The 12,588-nt window shown below is 45.8% G+C and overlaps 4 protein-coding genes across 4 annotated transcripts; 3 read left to right on the top strand and 1 right to left on the bottom strand.

Moving 5' to 3' along the window:
- Positions 1 to 537: 537 nt before the first annotated feature.
- On the top strand, positions 538 to 2,727 carry V1513DRAFT_447319 (uncharacterized protein; the record flags this gene model as incomplete). The annotated part of the gene is made up of 3 exons (XM_066898386.1): positions 538 to 729; positions 795 to 2,248; positions 2,305 to 2,727. Coding segments are annotated over exons 2-3 (1,600 nt in total), but the record flags the coding sequence as incomplete, so codon positions are not given.
- A 971-nt stretch (positions 2,728 to 3,698) lies between these two features.
- On the top strand, positions 3,699 to 5,872 carry V1513DRAFT_447317 (uncharacterized protein). Its single transcript, XM_066898385.1, has 3 exons — positions 3,699 to 4,007; positions 4,265 to 4,379; positions 4,446 to 5,872. Exons 1-3 carry the CDS (start codon positions 3,792 to 3,794, stop codon positions 5,423 to 5,425), a joined length of 1,311 nt encoding a protein of 436 aa, XP_066752689.1. The 5' UTR covers positions 3,699 to 3,791; the 3' UTR covers positions 5,426 to 5,872.
- Positions 5,873 to 6,164: 292 nt separating this feature from the next.
- V1513DRAFT_381279 (uncharacterized protein) lies at positions 6,165 to 7,353 on the top strand (the record flags this gene model as incomplete). The annotated part of the gene is made up of 5 exons (XM_066895061.1): positions 6,165 to 6,343; positions 6,395 to 6,496; positions 6,550 to 6,751; positions 6,816 to 7,097; positions 7,150 to 7,353. The coding sequence occupies 5 exons, from the start codon at positions 6,165 to 6,167 to the stop codon at positions 7,351 to 7,353; spliced, it is 969 nt and encodes a 322-aa protein (XP_066752688.1).
- A 1,838-nt stretch (positions 7,354 to 9,191) lies between these two features.
- V1513DRAFT_128068 (uncharacterized protein) lies at positions 9,192 to 12,144 on the bottom strand. Its single transcript, XM_066894176.1, has 3 exons — positions 10,582 to 12,144; positions 9,786 to 10,519; positions 9,192 to 9,731 (listed from the first exon to the last, which is right to left on the bottom strand). The coding sequence occupies exons 1-3, from the start codon at positions 11,903 to 11,905 to the stop codon at positions 9,375 to 9,377; spliced, it is 2,415 nt and encodes an 804-aa protein (XP_066752687.1). The 5' UTR covers positions 11,906 to 12,144; the 3' UTR covers positions 9,192 to 9,374.
- Between the last annotated feature and the right edge of the window lie 444 nt (positions 12,145 to 12,588).

The following is a 12,588-nucleotide window of genomic DNA, read 5'->3' as shown; positions in this document are numbered from 1 at the left end:
CGGACTCCAATATATATAATACAGAATTTGAAGCATAATGTTCATAATTTGTTGACAAATAATGCACGTCTGAATTATTGGTACTATATACCGCCGTGTCGATTTTAGTTATGCATGCAGGGAAACAGTACACCGTCAGTGCTTTCAGTGCGTACTTCATCGTGGAGAGCGATTTTGCGTATCTGATACTTTGGACAGTGCAAGGACGAAGACAGTAAGACACGACGATCCCAAAAAAATTCTTCTTTGATTACTCCTACTGGACCTTATCAAGTTGTAAATCGGTTTGCATTAACTCGAAGTAAATGCGTAATTTGTAGTTGACGTTTGTGTGACATATTCAGCATTTGGTGGATGAATAGGGAAAGCGCACAATGATTCCGTTTTTGGCTTTTATTGGTATTCACGTAAAGTATTACAAAAATAAGCCAGGCATTCAGAGCATCTAGAATCTGTAGAGTCTCCCTACATATCCAGTAGAAAATATATTAAAATACCAACACCTACGATTCCAAGCATCTTTCATCTGACCCACATCCCCCTTGTGATTGCACATGAAGGAGACATTCGCATACTCCCCGTCCAACAAACCCCGCATGCACCTTTTATACTCGCCAGTTCACATCACCTGCATGATGAAATATTAATGCTTCTCTATCCGTCTTTTGCGCTAACACCGTTGCGGAGTGAAGCTACATCCTACTTTGCTCATCAAGGCTTGCCAAGTTAGTATGTCGTCTTGGTGGTGGCCCCCTTAAATAAAGATCGATCTTGCTGACTGAATTGATGGCTAGATTGCGATAGGGCATATTTACAACGATATATCTACAACTTGAGGGTATATCCAGTAGCTGATCGCAATGCCGCAAGCTGGTACTGCAGCTGTAACTGTAGAAGCTGCATCTCCATCACCAACACCTGTAATGTCACCAGCTGCAACTGCAGCCGCCACGATATCCAAACCTTCTATCATCTACAATGACGAGAAAAATTCGGCTACGATTACGACTGCACCGACCGCGACCGACTCACACGATGATTCTGACATAGAATCTTTGGCCAACGCATTACAGTGCCGCCTCAGTTTCAATATAACACCGTCTGATTCACCCTCTTTATCGTCGGATTTACAGTCGTCATCGACTTCGTCGTCGCTAGAATCGATGAACTCAATGGTCTCATCCGTGCTCTCGTCTTCAAAAGCAACGCCAACTTCAAGGATGCCGTCCTATATGGGCCTCAAGTCGTCGTCCAGTCATACTACGACACCATTCAGCAGGGGGGGATTTGTCAAGATACTCGCTAAGCCTGGACTTTCTCGCAAAGTTAGTCTAGCAGATTTTCAAAAACAACAAATGTTTCTTGAGTTCAGAACGTGGAGCGACGACAGTAGCGATACTGAAGATGAGGACGAGGATGATGGTGAGGCACAATTGGAAGAGGAAGAGGAGGCGGCACATGATTGTAAAACTAGAGACGAGAAGCGGTTTAAGATTGCTAATGGCCACTCAGCAGTTCTGTTACGGAGGTTGAAGAAGAGGGTCGAACGGGATAGGTTAAAAAAAGCTCACAGACCCGTTCTAGCCAGAATCGATACTTCTAGCACGGCGAAGTCGATGATCACCATTATGGACGCATCTGCGGATGCGAAGGAATCGTGTAGTTGTTCTTCTGAAAAAGCACGGTTACTTAGTAAGATTGAGACACTAACAACGGAGCTGAACGAGGCTCGGGCCGGGTATGTGGAGCTCAATAACAGATACAGGATATTGGCTGCTAGGTATGACGAAGGGCTCCGTGAGAATGAGCTGCTGCGGTCGCGTATATCTGATCATGAATCTAAAGTCGAGTCTCGACAGCCACCAGGACCGCCGACGCAGCCAGGACATCCCACTCTAGTAACCTCCGATACGCATGCGCCGGGAGTTAAATCCAACGGTCCTCCTCTGAAATCGGCTCAAGATGTACAATCCCTCGGTCGGCCATACCCGTCGTCTTCAGCCACAACTGCGAGGTCACAGGCGCTTTCGAAGCCGGCAGCTACCTTGAATGCAGCGCATAAGGACCATGAGAAGTCTAAAGTTTATGAGTTTTGCGGAGCACTAGCATGCTCAAACAATGCATTAAAGAAACCGTTGGCAATGAGCTCAGGGCCAGGAGTGGTAAATGTTCCGAATATGCTGGAGAAGACAATGGGGCGACCCGGGTACAGATTTGAGCCCAATAGTGTTACGATCATATGTTGCTCGTATGTCACTTTGCTGCAAATTCCGAATGCTAGGCTGGCTTGCTAACGCTTGATAGAAAAAACCATGATGCCCCAACAATTCGTAGTGATATATTTACTCTTTTCCGAGACAAAGCATCCTCGAGCCCGCTTACAAAAATATCCCGCGATACGAAAGTATCCCAAAAGCCGCTGTGTATTATGAACTGCGTGAACGAGAGAGCTGCTAGTGCAGTATTTGAAGCGCTGAGAGTGCATCCGTCGTATCAAAATTTTAATTTGATATTGAGTTAACTGGAATGCATGATCTAGAGTCATATGTGCATTGATTATCTAGTGAGAAGAAGGTATGTAAATTCGCATCACTGTTTTTTTTTGTCTGGATATAATATGGATTCTTGTACAACAATACAAAAGTCATGCAGTGAGTTTGATAGTTATTATTCGGTTTCAATGAATTAGGTAATGTTAGTAACTTGTAATTGCATCACATTTGAAGCATATTATTTTTTCAGTGTGGTAATCAAATTCAACGTGTCGACGCCGCACGCGTGGCCCCTGAATTGTTCTTGCCAAGTTCCCATTGTCAGCTTTATTTATTTATCATGAGGCTGTGTATAGTTACAAATTACGATGCTACCAGCCGACCAACTATATGGATGATTGGTCCAATTAGAATACGATAGAGAACTGATTTCCTTGGGCGAAATGAACTCGTGGAGACCGACTCCGCTTAATGTTTAATGATCCAGAAGGGATTGATGAACTCACCAAATCCTCCGCAGTCTGAATTTCAGGAGCGACAACCGAATCTGTAGCCAACGACCTGATTTATCTCGGCAATTCAATAACAAAGCTTGCCATCGCCAAAGCATTCAGCTAACGGCACTTAAAGTATTATCTCTCCGGAGCGCAGATTGATCGCTCGCCAGCATCAGAACTGTCACTCAGCTTCAACCGTTATTGTTAGACGACTTGTTGAATACATTAGTTTGTGGAGAACGAGAATTTAGATTTGCATCATAGCTCTAAGGTTTATCTTGTTATTATTAGATTGCAAGGACATGGCTACATCCGTGTCCATTTTGAACTGTTCGTGGCTTACTTATCGTGGCTTACTTAATTCACTAAATATGGAGTGCGATGAGCGTGGGTTTGGATACATTTTACGTGTAGCGTCTATTTTGTTTCACAGTTCATGACTCTACAAAATATATTTCGATATAAAAACGCGATAACACCTTTTATTTGGCGGAACGTGGTCAGGACTGTTCTGTAACTGTAATTATGAAGTACCTAAGCCAGATAGGGTCATTGGCCTCATGATAACTGAGCTGTTCCAGCAGTGTAGAATTAGGCTGGTTATTTGGGTAACGCGCTTTACCGCAATGGGAAGGCGTACTTTGTGCATAAGTGCGCCGAGGTTTGTGCAAAGGACCGGTTCCGGTTCTTTCGTCCCTCTCAGCTCGCACTCTCACATTATTCTGTCCCGTCCGCTTGACGCTCACACCGCGCAAGATCTTCCACCGCAAAACACCGATAACCTCCAGTCATCGCCGTCGCCATGCTGTTGCAACCAATTGCTACGGTCGCGGCTTCAGTCGTCGCTGCACTCTTCGCGGCACCGGCTGTCGATGCTGCTGGGCAACCGGCTGCCGTATTCGCCTTCCCAAAGGTCAACGCCCATCAGCACGACATTCCCAGCCTGCGCCCTGCCGAGGCCCGTCTCGTCTTGGCTGAGCGTGTCGGTGTCTCTCGATTCCACAAGCTTGGTTTCCAGGTAATGATTGCAGTTTTCTTGATAGATGGATTTGTCAAAATTGATTGTGTGACACGCATTCAATGTGGATGATAAGGCTCTTCCAAGACAATACCGCCCACCTTGGGCATACATATGAGCATCATCTATTAGAAGATATTATTGTGGCTATTGTTGTGGCAAGAGATGGATTAATTGTGGATAAGAGATTTTACGAATTGATTTTAAAGAAGATTACAGGAGACTGAACGAGTGTTCTAATGTGTTTTTCAATATAGGGACAGGATATGAAGGTACTCGAACTTGAACGATTCAGCGGCGAGCACTCTGGTCTGTGGAGAGATCAGAGTGAGAACATCGTCATCGTGATATCTGGCGTCAGCAACACCAAGGGTATGTCGAATATGTCCGTTGAAAATAATTGATAGACTGAGCATTTGGGATTAACCATTTTTGAAGATGCCTTTACCGAGAGCCGTCCAGCGTTCTTTATTAATGACACTCCTGATACTGAGTCTTTCCGTAACCTTGTCACTGGCTTCGTCCATGAAGCTCAGCAGCTTGTCGGCGATCTTAGTGTCCGCATCTTCGGTGACTCCCAGGGTAGCTTTATCTCCGTTGTCCCCGATATGGATCTCTGCATCAACGGCCACCAGGAGGTTATTCCTCGCGCCCAGTGCCTTGCTGCTGAGGCCGACCTCACCACCGACTTCAAGCAGAAGTTCGGTGAGTTCATTAACATTTTCGATGCGGAGAGCTCTGTCGACGCCGCTTTCATGGATGACGCCCTTGCCTTCAACTCTTTCATCAACAACTTTGCTCAGTCTGTTAAGGCTGACAGTCAACTTGCTGTTCTCTTCTTTAACGGCTTGAACTCTGTGTTGATGCAGTATGGTGCCGATTCGGTTAAGTACAACGCTGCCAGCACCCTCGTCAACAATCTTCTCCAGAAGCTTGTTTTGGAAACTGCTCCCTCTACTCCAATCACAGCTGTCCTTCTCCCTGGTGGCACTCAGTCTTCCTCCTCTAAGAAGGCCAAGCGTGGTGACAGCAACGAGGCGTTTGGCAACCAGCACGTTTCCCCGGCCGTCTCTGTCTCTATTCTCGAGACCGCTTCTTATGCCACTCAGGAGGAGTGTGAGATCATGACCAACTATTGCTCTGGCGGCCACGGTATCTGCATGCAGATGTACGGCCAGGAAGGTTTCTATGGATGCTCTTGCATTTCGACATACGACGAGACCACCAGGCAACGAACGTACTGGGCCGGTGATTACTGCCAGAAGTATGATGTTACCGTCCCTTTCCAAATTTTCTTTTGGTTCTTAATTATCTCTATTCTATTCCTGGCTTGGACCATCAAGGCAATGTTGTCTATTGGTGCGGAGGAGCTACCCGCTGTCCTGGCTGCCGCCACCATGGTCCAGCCCAAGGCCTAAGCAAAAGGGGACATCGCCTTTGTTTTGTTACAGATTAAAATGATAGTATACGATCTCTGTTCTCTAAGGTTTACTTTGTATGGGTTTTTGATGTTCTTGTTAATGCTAATTTCTAGAGGGTGATGTTTTCTTTTTGATTAAATGCATAATGGGATGTATATATACATATTAGGGAAATGTGGAGTGGCTGGTCGAATTTAGACTTCATTTTACAAAATAATTTCGTAAGTGCTTGGGATGGAATATGTGCCAAAAAATGATGACAGCCTTAGAGTCTTCGTTAGCGTCGAATGAGTTTGTGGTAAATATCTGCAGGGCGAATAGATGTAAAACAGTAATTAGTCTTCGACAACATGTTCATTGCTTAGTCGCTGTCACTGATAGCCTTATAAAGAGTGCGCATTGGTTTCTATAACTACTGGTAGACAAGACTCCCGAGGATTTCAGGGGCTGGTTAGAATATATCAATAATTAATTGTATTTATGGTGTAGACATCAAAATGTACGAAATCTACCGCCGTAACTGTTATTTGTTCTAGGCTTAGGGTTTGCGCAGCGGTTCAAAAAAAAGATCTGGTCCAGCTACAGATATGAGAATATCAGCATCTCTGTCATAACCACAATCGAAGATATGCCTATATTGACAGTCCATACGTCAACGGATCTATTCAGCTCCTCGGGTCTCAGTCATCAAGCTGCACTATCCAAGAAAGAGGAGTTTGACGGCGAGGATGTCGTGATGTCAGATGCGGACAGTGCTGAGGGAGAGGCAATCGACGAGGACGATGACGATGAACGGTTATTTTCGTTGGACAATAACGAGAATGGAGATGGAGATGCTAGAGTTACTGGCTTAGTGCAGGGTCGACATATTGTTACTCCAGGAGAGCTGGTCACTGCTGATTCGATGTGGATGAGGTACGAGCAGCAAGTTTGAACGGCGAAGATCTTTGCTAAGCATCGTAATAGAGGTCATGGTACATATTCTGTTGGAGTGAAGTCGTATTCGTCCGTTGCTGGAACTATTACAAGAGTCAATAAGCTTCTGAGTGTAGCACCATTGCGAGGAAGGTAAGGATTGTCAAACACGCCTTCGGCGGCATAGAGTAACGATTATGTGCTAGGTATGATCCCAAAATTGGCGATCACGTTATTGGTAGGATTATAGACGTTGGAACGCGGAGCTGGCATGTGGATATTGGTGCGAAGCAGGCTGCTGTTTTGATGTTGGGATCGGTCAATCTCCCAGGCGGTGTCCAGCGACGAAAGTCGGAAAGCGATGAACTCCAAATGCGGGCATTTTTAAAAGAAGGCGATTTACTAAATGTTAGTATTTACGAATGCTTCTTGCTGTTTGCCGTATCGTGTATGGCCCCTAACGGAATGATAGGCTGAGGTTCAAGCTGTGTTCACGGACGGTGCGGCATCACTTCACACTCGTTCTCTGAATTACGGAAAGCTGCGAAACGGTTACTTTTTCACAATTCCATCTTCCCTTGTCGTAAGATCAAAGTACCATACTTTCGAACTTCCAGGCGGCGTCGATCTCGTGCTCGGAGTTAATGGCTACATATGGCTGCGGAAACATACTCAACAGCTTGGTGAACAGGGTGTAAGCATAACCCGACTAGCAGAGGAAGCGGGATGGGAAATCTATAGCGATGAGAACGAAGTAAGTTTCTATTGCTTGCCGCTATGAATCTATTTCTAACTTTGGATTTTAGTATATTTCCGTCAACACAAGGGAATCTATAGCGCGCTATGCAAATGCCATCAAGGCGCTAGAGTACTGTGAAGTCGGTGTGAATGAGGCTCGTATTATTGCTGCATATGAGGCAAGCAAGGAGTATAAGAGTCCTGGTGAGATGATCGAGAATTATGTTAAGAAGCGAATAGTTAAATACGTATTATTGACCACGAATGGCTAAGAAAGATGTATCGTATATAGCATGTCGACGGAATGTAGTGAATAGTTCACTACTGTATTTTTAGAATAGCAGTAACTTACTTCAGTGAGGTGGTTGTTGTCGCGCAGTAAAAGTAGTGTGGCCAGGCTGTCCAGTGAGCCGCGCCAATGGCTGAAATGCAACCGCAACCAAAGCACACGGCACTCGGGAACGATAACTACTTTCCCACCTAGTGACTCAATTCCGGAAGGTTCAAACAAGAAATTTTAAATTTATATTAGAAAGGATACGACCAGTTTTGTTATAGCATGCGTTATCCCTGTTCAGCTCAAATGGATGCATACAACACCAGTCGCAATGCTCTTATTATCCAGGCATCTTGAATAGTCCAAACATACTTATAGCAAACATATAAATAGAGTTTAATATCATTTGCTCTACATAACCGCAATACTCACTCTAATGCAATCGATATTTAGTGCCTCATGCAATTTCAGGTTCACTTTGTCAATGCGATCATGATTACTTAATTTTTATGGCGCCTCCTGCGATTTTTCCGGCAACGGACTCTCGGTCCGTCATAGCATCGTAATAGTCACTAGGTACTGAATATCTATCAGCCAACCTACTTTGGTCGGAAACGGAGTCATCGGTTTGTGAATCATAGACTACGGACACCGAACGGGAACCTTGAGCTCGTGGTCCAGCTGGCTTTTTTGTAGGGAGTGCGCTGACTTTGCGAATCTATGAGCTTGGATTAGTTTGTCCGGTTATTCGCGCAGTCAGTCTAGTGTAAATGGGCTCACCTCATGCGTAACGTCGTCGTCAATCCACGTCTCTAGCGATTGTTCACTGCGGGGAGAATTCATCATGTTTTTTATAGTAGCTGCGATAATGGCGTTAGCAACACATCAAATAACTGCAAATACGAAAATTACATCTATCCTGCAAACCAAACTTCTGTTTCTCGAAAGTCACATCCTGAAATGGTACAGCGGGAGGAAGAGCTATATGAGATGAACTGTTCGAGGCTGAAGCAGATCTTCTTTGCCCTTGATTGTGTGCTGGAGGCGACATAGGTGCCGACACCTGATATGGCTGATACTCGTTGGGATATGATGTCAATAGCGGTCTGATCGCGCCTTCAGCGGACTCCTGTTGTTCAGGCTCTTTATTTTTTCGACCGAACATATATTTCCATGGGTCTAAAAAGGACGTTAGTCGATGATATGATAATGATTTCAAACGTACTTGGTTTCTTCCTTGGATTCGATTCCGTGTCATGCTTGGCGAATGGAGGTCGGTCGAACGCGGCCAATGCAGAAGAATCTTGCGATGGGGTTGTCGTGTGACCAGATGCGGTTGTCAATCGCAATTTGGGAACATCATAGTGCTTTACAATATGTTTGGAAGGAGTGTCCGACCCTGCTTGTGTGGGGATTATCTCGAACTCGGAATCAGCTGCCGTTGGGTCCATCCAAGAATCTTTTGGTGGCTTCAAGTTCCTATGAGCAGACATATGTGGATGATATTCTTGCTCCCGACTTTGCTGTTGATTTTGCCATTGGTGTTCGTTTTCTAATCGACGAAGCTCGTTGGACTGCTGCAACGTCACTCTTCGGAGAACGTGTGGCATTACTGGCGAGACCGACGTTTTGTCCACATCTCCTTGAATGAATCCGACACGGCCGTTACGCCGTTTCTGGACCGCAATACTATCATCCGCGATGGATTTTCTGGTCACAGAAGACAATTGTTCCAATTGCATCGTCGAAAGTAGCGTTGACGGTGTCAGAATTTCCCGTCGGGCTCGTTGTTCCCTACTTGTGCGTGGCGAGTGCTCTTGTTGTAAACCAGGACCGTGCGCCGTAGCTTGGCTACTGTGCTTAGTCGTATCAGGCGGGGATACAAAGTGAGCGCTGTTAGAGGACTGGCTTGTCTTATTGACATATTGCGAATATTGTGACGGGTCAATTTGAGTAACCTGACGATTATCTAAATGTTCAACTTGTGACAAAATTTGCAAAAGGCTGGTGATTTCGTTAGCATGCGAGCGTATGGCTCCGAGTCGAGAACTGTACATACAGATTTTCAACACGTTCCAGATCACTTTTGCTCCTTATTCCACCGAATGCTTTAAGCAGAAGGTTCTTTTTCTGGCCCTGCTGCTGGCCTACTGGAGAATCAGTCTTTCGAGCAGGTTGGTATGGTCGAGGTCCACGGATCTTGGAGACTTCGAAACTGATTGTGCGATTGATGTCGTCTCTGCTATGCTGATTTTCACTAGCGATGGTTTGACGTATTTCTTCCAGTCCCATTCTCATTTCTCCCGCTAGTTTGGCAACGCCTGTCAGAATTTCAGTGTCGCGGCTATTCCGTTGGAGATCATTTGCAAGCAGCTAGAGAGAATGTTGGTTACATATTTCTTAGAAGACGGTATAGATACAACTGACCTTGTCCACCAACGCGGCCATATATTGATTGGCAGAATCATTAGAAATCGGCGAATCATTGTTCACGTTCCTATCATTCTTGGTTCTCGACTTCGTGGGTGTGGCATTTTCGTTTCGAATTGTCCGCCGCTCTCTTCGACCGGTTGCTGGTTCAGTTGGCGTCTTAGTTGACGGGGAGACATTACGAGCACCTCGCGGGCTGGCATTGCTCTCGCAGTCTGTTCGAGATTTGTTGTCAGGTGCAGATCTTCGCACGCGTGAGGCGGAGTCTTGAGTCACGGTGGGAGGTTCTGAGTGATCATCCAATGGGTTAATGTTATTTCGTTTCCTGACTGGCGTCGAAGGCTTCGCGGTAGTGCTTTCATTTTTGATCATATCATGGACATGGCTTTGATCTAGGTCCTGCGCACGCCTCAGCCACGGCGCATAGGATTGCGGATCCTCAATCATGTAATGAATCCCGAAAGGAGAATTGACACTAAATATGTCGTTGGACATCATGTTTCCTCGACTGTCTGACAGAGGGTACTGGGTTGTCTGAGGTGGCAGTTCATGTTCGATTGAATGATTGTGAATGGACGCACAAGATGAAATATTAAGCGGACCCTCGGTCCCGCTTTCAAAGCTGAATTCGGAGAATTTGCGGCCATGGTCGTAGGCCACGATAGGGGATGTTGGATTAGATAGGCATTTCTCTGAAGAGCCCGTCGAATCATCATCAGCCTCATATTGGACTATTATTAAAATTAGGCAAAGACTTGAGTTAAATACAATAAATAAAATAAACAAAGCTTACCTGTCGGAACTTCAGTTGACTCGGACCCTCGATCGTGGTCACTTTGGCTAATTACTGACGTTGGTCGAGGGTACTCTTCGCTGCTGAAGTAGTGGGCGTCCCCGTCCGATCCGGTGTCGTCCACCAAATGCTTGCATGTGGGCGGAATCAGATGACTGTCGTTATGCTGGAGACCTTCTGCAGCAGTAGCCAATGCATTACCATTTGAAGGATCTTCAGTGGTTATATTGTCCTCAAGACTCATCTGTTCTTCAATAAAGTTTCTAGACGGTCCAAATGTTGGGTCTTCCATGTTAACATTTGTCGCAGATGACTCTTTCTGCTCGTCAGGTGGTTCAAAAAAATGTGAATCAGAGCAGTCATTGAGATTTTCTCTTGAATGAAATTGAACGGAACTTTCCGAATCAGAGTAAAATATATGCGATTTAGAGAGGTCCGTTGCAGAATCGGAGCGCTGAGAAGGTGGTACGTTAAATTCTCTGGAAACGTCCTGTTCTGATACTGGCAGCAATTCACTTTTCGGTAGTTCATGATTGACATTGAGTTCAAGTACATTCACGGAGTCTGCAGTAGGTAGAAATTTGCCGGCTGTTTGCGAAGCAATTGCAGCTGCACTGGATGCACTCTGTTTGATACTATCGAGCTCTGGAAGGACTAGACGTCGAATGACATTGCTGATAATATTGTCTAGTACGTCTGGATCAAATTTGGTACTCTTATGGCTGCTGCGAGAGATGTTATTTTCGGATCTGTCATCGACCGGCCGATTGGCACAGTTGTAGTATGATTGGGATGTATCGGGACTAGATACGTTTTCCTGACCGGAAGTTTGATAGGCTGTGCTTAGAACAGGGCTGACGCTGGAGTCGACGCTCAGCTGACTCGAAGGAACGAGTAGTGGTCTTGATGTCGGAAAAGTAATCGATTGAACGTGACGCAAGGGAGGAGATGGCACGTCTTCTGGATCGAATTGGTGCAATGCCGGGTGGAAAACTGGGGAAGTATCTCTGAGGGAGAGTTCATTTGCGTTGGTAGGATATGAAAGCCGAGATCCGCTTGCATCGGTTAAAGCGTGTTCCGTCATTATTTTCGGGCCTTTTGGAGAGGATGTGCGTAACTGGACCCGAATACTTGGTTTCTGCACCCTGTGTGGAGCTGTAGACTGTTCAAAGTATTCGATGAGGACCGAAGCGTGGCCGGTTTGCTTGCTGGATGAGGTATGGTCGACTAATGACGGAGCGCCAGGTGCAACCTCCTCACGATGCTGATGTACTTGCGGCGAAGCTCTAGGAAACAGTGCTTTTGATGGACTAGGATTAGCCATCTCTCGGATCCGCGCTCGAGGAAATAGTCGAGCCAGTCAGCAATAAAAGCGAGTGGAAAGTCGGCTGCTTGTTGCGGGGAAATCAAGCGACTCTGTCACCAATGCGGATCATTCTCAGTTTGTTTGTATCGTATGCGGTCGTAGCCAATACTCGTAAGGATTGTCTCGGCGGTCTACCCTTGGTTTCCCTGGTGACAGCGGTGTTTGTTATTGAAAACGCAGATCCGGCATATATACTAGCGGCTCAGCTCTCTCACTACACAGTTACTTGTCGCCATTTAGCAGCTGCCGGCCCCAAACATGTTGGTCGGAAATTAGTCTGTCAAAGCGTCTGTTTGAATAACAATAATGCAAATTTAGGTCTTGCCCTAGCTCCTGGAAAGTCCAAAACAATGCGTTACCATTTGTGAAGCTGGAAGTTTATTGTACTAGCAAATCACTAGGAATGCAGATTGAGAAGTGACTGCGATCACAGCATCTTACCCCGTGCTAGAAGAGGCTGACATCCCGCGGCTTATCCTACCCCTGAAAGCCTCATTCACGTGGACAACGGCCCCCATTGAATGTAGGCCCAGGATAAAGCTACACCCCCGGTTACTAAAGCTACACCCCCTTGAATTACTAAAGCTACACCCCTTCCTCTTTAGGCAAAGTTTAATTCCTCTTTAAGCCTAGTGTAATCA

The sequence above is a fragment of the Lipomyces chichibuensis genome, assembly GCF_038497645.1.
Source record: "Lipomyces chichibuensis strain CBS 12929 unplaced genomic scaffold V1513scaffold_23, whole genome shotgun sequence".
In the NCBI taxonomy this organism is placed as follows: domain Eukaryota; kingdom Fungi; phylum Ascomycota; class Lipomycetes; order Lipomycetales; family Lipomycetaceae; genus Lipomyces; species Lipomyces chichibuensis.
The sequence above is the reverse complement of the archived record's forward strand: the minus strand, read 5'-3'. Positions and strand labels throughout refer to the sequence as shown.